Source organism: Ornithodoros turicata, chromosome 1 (genome assembly GCF_037126465.1).
Source record: "Ornithodoros turicata isolate Travis chromosome 1, ASM3712646v1, whole genome shotgun sequence".
NCBI lineage: Eukaryota > Metazoa > Arthropoda > Arachnida > Ixodida > Argasidae > Ornithodoros > Ornithodoros turicata.
Window position 1 is genome coordinate 185,062,854 of NC_088201.1, and position 6,000 is coordinate 185,068,853.

Genomic DNA, 6,000 nt, shown 5'->3' on the forward strand with positions numbered 1-6,000 from the left:
CTGTCGTCTTGTTCAAGCGAAAACTACTCAACGATTCGATACAACTCCCTATTATTCGCTAAGACCGGCTGCAAGCTGTAGCAGATATACGGTTAATCCACGCATGCCGAACTTCTTACGACGTAGCGCCTACTTTTTGTGTGGCACCTTATCTCGTGCTTTTCCCGGTTTAGGTGTGCATGGTCGAAACTAATTGAATACAGTGGAACCTCGTTAATATGGCACTCCGACATCTGACTTCCTCCCGTTACGACAATTTTGCTGGTCAACCGTTCACACAGCACCTAAGCCATCCACGTTTTCATCAGAATTCGTTTGTCTGGCAGTGTGCAGATTTTCATGAACATTTATGGGGGCGAAAACCATGCACCCTACCGTAAATTTCCTGCTTTTAATCCGACCTTCTCTCGCCCCCATTTATTTATTTATTTGCCAACAGATATTGCCACCTTGTTGTCGTAAATGTAGCGCTTAGGGCTATCGTAACAACAACAACAATATCGCAAAATTCCCCTCCGAGCTGTCTTCCAAGGAGAACACAACCCAAGCAGCACAATGTACTGAAAGTCGAGTGCAATAGGGGTGGACGGTATGTGTCTTATCAATGTTCTTTAGTTTCGGGAGTCTGTTCAAGTCCTTCCACATACCCGTCCACCCCTATTGCACTCGACTTTCAGTACATTGTGCTGCTTGGGAATGTTCCATTCCGGGAGGTATTACAGTTTGCACTTTCAATGTGGTCCTGCATGTCGATGCTATCTACAACCCACTGATAGCTTTAACGCTGTACTACACATATCAGTCAAATTTCTTCTTCGGTGATATCAAATCACCCTTCAGTGAGAAAAAGTAATGTATTGTGTACTGAACATGGCCTAAGCCATATGCTTCAGTTGTAATATCAGTAAATGATTATTTTTAGCTTGGGTGAACCGGTTTGATCCCGTATATCTCTGCTCTAGACGGGAACCTGAACCGACCCAAGCAGCACAATGTACAGAAAGTCGAGTGCAATAGGGGTGGACGGTATATGTCTTATCAATGTTCTCTAGTTTCATCAGTCTGTTCAAGGCCTTCCACCTACCCGTCCACCCCATTGCACTCGACTTTCAGTTCATTTTGCTGCTTGGGGAACTTGATGACAATACACGCCAAAGACTACGGGACGACTACAACAAAACAACACAAAATATTACAAAGGACTAATAATAATAAAGAATAAATAAATAAAAAATTAAAAAATAAACTAATACGACGAAACGACACAAAAGACTACCGTAAAAGAGTACGGCGAGAGCAGTCGCGTGATGTGGACGGGCATTGCGCTTCTCCCCTCCTACAGTTTGCAGCACAAACTACGCGTTCTTATAAACGCATTGACTGAGCAAGTGTTGTGGAAAGTGCACTGCCGTGACGTTACACAGAATCGTCAGTGGGTATCAACCAGGTTCATAGTGAACACTGCCATGTAATCCTTCAAAGGGCGCTTAAATCACGTTGTCCTTTCTTTTTTGCTAGAGATCGGGACAGTTTTGTGCAACAATTGCAATGGCATTGACTCGTACAAATGAAAGATAAGGTAACGGTTCGAATCTTTCGTGTATTTACGTTCAAAGATACATTCGCTTCACTTCGAAATCCAGATCGGGGTCACAATTATCTGCATCAGTGTTCGAAAAGTCAGAACATTCATACATCCGTTTAATATCAAAATAGAACGTGTTTATTTTATGTTGTGTCTTTGTGAGTTCATGAATTGTAGAAAACACAACCTAATTGCCTCATATATGTTTCGTTACAGCGACACGGCATGCAGGAGTACTTCAACGAAATATATGACACAGCTCACGAACGAAATATGGCCACATCTAAAAACACCCAATGCGTCTTCGACTGCTGCATGCTTGACATTCTCACGACGGAGTATAAGTTCCATAGCTATTATGCTTTTGATGGGAAGCCTTGTGGCGAATTATTCGTAAGTAATACATGTTTTGTACAGCAAGATCCTTTATTAAAAAAAAAAGAACAACGCGAATGTTACCTCAAAAATATTTTATTTTCTTCTCTTCATTCCGTGTTAGGAACTGTAAAGCGAAATATAACCACAATGCTTCAAGGTACAGTCATGTAGAACTTTGCTGCGTCATCACACACACACACACGTCATTACCTCTCAGTTCTTCACCCTCAACTTTCGCAAAGAACAAAGTTGAAGTCGTCACAGGGTTGACGGACAGATATCACGTGATATTGAAGTACAGGGTATGTGCTATAAAAGTAGAGTTACATTTTCGCTCGTTACGCGATAACTATTTGACTGACAGAGAAACATCCGCTGCCACACAGTGAAGAATTTGTGCCACGGAAACCTACGAAGAATATTTTTCACTGTGTGGCAGCGGACGTCTGTCCGTCAAGTAGTTGTCGCGTGACGACCGAAAATCTGACTTACCTTTTATAGCGCACACGCTGTACAAATAACGCATTTGAGACAGGTTACTAATTACCATTATACTTTTTTTTTAAACAGGAACAGCATTTTTTGAGAATTTCGATTAAAACTGTTAACTGTTTACTGCCTATTTAAACTGCCTGTGAGGTGATCCGCGCCGTATGTTGTCATTTCTCCCTCGCCGCGTCTCTGTGTCGTCCGCTCGCTGCATCGCTTCTGTTTGCAAAGACTCGCGTACAAGTGATTGAAGCGAATGTGTGGTTCGCGTTCTTGTGTTGCAGTATACATAAACCGTGCAACTTTGCAATGAAATGCTTATTGCACTCGCGAGAAACGCACTATCGTCTAGTTGCTTTCGTTCTCAATAGATGACGCGCGATTCGCCTCAGGGTTGGGGCGCTTCTGGACTCCGCTAGCTTACTTTGCGTAGCAATCTTTGAAATGCGATTGCTGAAAAAATGTTTCATGTACAGCAGAACTATTATGCATCTGAAACGTCGAAGTTGAAAGCTTTCAGAAAACGATGCGGTTTGTACAGGTTTGTGTTTCACTTTACAGTTCCTTTAAAGGCGACAAGTACGTGTAGCTATCATGGTACGAACACGCGTGGACAACTGGCGAAAGGATAGCAGGAAAGATGGGAAGCAGGAATGTTAGTGCACATCCTGCTACGAGTTCAGGGGGAATCCTGCCAACATGTCAGTAGAAGGCTCACAAAAATACATAAAAAACGAATAACGAAAGCAAAAATGACTTTAGGACGGCTTGTCGACACGTTTAAATGTGGCAGCTCAGGTCATCGTTAGCTGTGAAGATTTGGTGAAACCGCTTTGGCAACGCTAACATTATTGTTATTATTTTTGACGAGACCCCTTGAATGGTAGGAGAAGTCGCTTCTTCTATTGCTACTATGGTGGTCGCACAGTTTCGCTTTGGTGACAGTGCTACCTGACAGGCCACGGGGCTGAATATAGCTGTTATGTAGGACCTACGATGGTGTTGACATTGGTGGGCCTTGTAAAGTTATTGCTTTAACAAATCAGACTCCCAATGCATAAGTAACAAAATTAACAAAGCGAAGAACGTACAACATATCTGTGGTCCGTAGCAAACATGTCCCCGATTGGTATTCAGCGAGTTGCGCCGGTGCTTTATTTTACATTCACTGAAATCATTATGCACATGTCTAGAACCATAAGGTGTTAACAACAACCACTATTACTATACGGGATCAGATTATTTGTTTCAAGTATCTAACATGAGACTGTTGATCATGAATTTGGCAGCTTCGTTTAACTGGACAAGTAATGCATATATGAAGCAGAACATATTAGCAATACTCAATGCAAAGCATCTATACCACCTCTCAAAATGCCACCAACTTTCAGAACAACCGGAATAGAAGGAACTGTGTCCTTGGCGCATGTGTGGCCCAGAACTACACTTTGCCTTTCTGACAGAGACCCGGATCGACAACAAGGTCGTGGAGTGCGCACCTTCCAGTTCCATGTGGAAACGGCCTGTTGAGGTGTGAATGCATGAAAACACTGCTGCACTATGCACTATTTTCCTAATAAAAGCAACAAATGGAATGGGAGCTCCACAGTGTCATCAGTTGAGCTCCTAGATACAGTGCGGGTACGTACGTCAGCGGCAGCGATACGTGCATCAAGGCAGGAGTGAATGTGCACCGATCCTTGGTAAGATATTACGGGGCAGACGAAAGTCATCTTGGATCAGACTTGCTGCGGACATCCGACGTCCTTAACATCACTTACTTGAGACGTTTTTCGGGCATATTTTCCAGGCATCCTTTCGATCTCAGACCTCCACTGTATCACTGTATCAGGTCATAGTATTTCAAGTTCAAGTTATCATTTCAGGGCTGCCATTGCCTCCACAGTGCCCGGATTACACTTGACTGCAACCTGAGTCCGTCTACATTAACAATTTTCACAACTCTCCCGTGTTAAACTCATTTCTGATTGTTCCTGTGTCGCAGCTAGTTCTTGATCGTGTCAATCTAGTAGTTTATCCAAACGTTCAGTGGTGGTCGCTTTAACCGACCAACCTACACAATAACATCACATCACATAGGCCCATATGGCAGATATTGAAGATGATGAGAACACGGATCCTGCTAATAACCAAGAGGAACGACAGGGAGCAGCGAGCACGAACCAGAAGTGGCAATAGTATGCTGCTGACCACTCGTGCAAAAACCATATGGACGTCAACGCAATTAACAAGAAATGAGGTCAAACAATACCGCTCAAGGTGGGTACCTTTTCAGACAAAAAATCAGGAGGTTTCAATCTGAGCTCCGTGGACTCCATGCCAAGCGCACATCAGCTGTGAGGCAAACAAAAAGACCAAAGAGCTTTTGGAACACAAGATTTCCGTCTCGCTCTTGCTAAGGAGATTAGGGACTATGGAAGGGGGGGGGGGGGGGGCTGGAGCCTGCGTGGCATTTTTGAATCACTTGTGGTATTGCCTTTGGTTCCGAGAATATAGCAAGACATGGTAACCCAAACGTAATGGTCCTTAAAGACGTTGCGGCAGGTCGTGCCAGGCTATCTCGGATAACCGTAAGAGGCGGTGCTTAGTACCGCTCAGAACCTGCATTGAAAGTTTCACAGGGAACAAGAGGGTAATAGAAACGGAGAAAATGGGCACCGCGGATACCGAAACTCATGGGGCTCTGACATCACAGACCTCACCGCCGCCAGTGGGGCAGCGCACGAGCAGTCACGTGCTTACGGCTGTCAATGACAATTGACGCAACTGTGAGGTCTGTGACGTTTGCGCTTTGCTCGAGGGGTGGTATCTCGCTAAGTACGACACATAGGAGAATAATTCTTTTTAGCTCTGTATTCTAGCTTGCAATGCAATGCGTGATAGGCAAGCCTGAGCGATGGGCAAGAACACGTAAACAAACGCAAACACGAAGGCTCAAAACCAGCAAGACGTCTTGCTGGTTTTGAGCCTTCGTGTTTGTGTTTGTTTACGTGTTCTTGCCCATCGCTCAGGCTTGCCTATCATGAAATTTATCCACCAGCTAGCCTGCATTTACGCCATTCTGTCAATGCAATGCGTTCATGATGTAATGAACCACATCTATGAAAGTGTATCAACCCCTTTAAAGAGTAGCATGAGCACATAAATTACAGGACACCCCGACGCAAGGAAGCAACAAAACGTAGTGTGTTGCAAACTCTCCCTGTGCTAATGCTTTCTAAATGCTAATACTGATGCTAATGCTGTGCTCTCGCTGTGCATTCAAGCTTACAAAAAGATCGAGACCCGTCGCCGGCACCCTGACATTTTGTCAACTGCAGTATGCGAGGTATTTTCTTGGTCGTTCGTCAGGGTTGAAAGTTGTGTTGTCCTAACTGTTGCTCGTTCAGGCTCTACAATTTACGTTGCGATCGAAACTTCTCGAGTGACCTAGCGTTCCCGCGCTAAACGGATACCTGTGCCGTGAGGCTGCAGCGGTATACAGTTGCGACTTCTCTAATTGAATAGAGTCTAAAAGACGGACCCGC

At 44.3% G+C, this 6,000-nt stretch overlaps 1 protein-coding gene across 4 annotated transcripts in view; it reads left to right on the top strand.

The window, feature by feature from the left end:
• The window catches only part of LOC135378868 (uncharacterized), a 50,633-nt gene extending 46,581 nt beyond the window's left edge, over positions 1-4,052 (top strand). For all 4 annotated transcript variants that reach the window (XM_064612020.1, XM_064612019.1, XM_064612018.1 and 1 more), the window contains 2 exons: positions 1,802-1,978; positions 3,844-4,052. In XM_064612020.1, the coding sequence (XP_064468090.1) occupies positions 1,802-1,978; positions 3,844-3,982 (316 nt within the window). In that variant the 3' untranslated portion in view covers positions 3,983-4,052. The remainder of the gene's footprint in view (positions 1-1,801; positions 1,979-3,843) is intronic.
• The last annotated feature ends 1,948 nt before the right edge of the window (positions 4,053-6,000 follow it).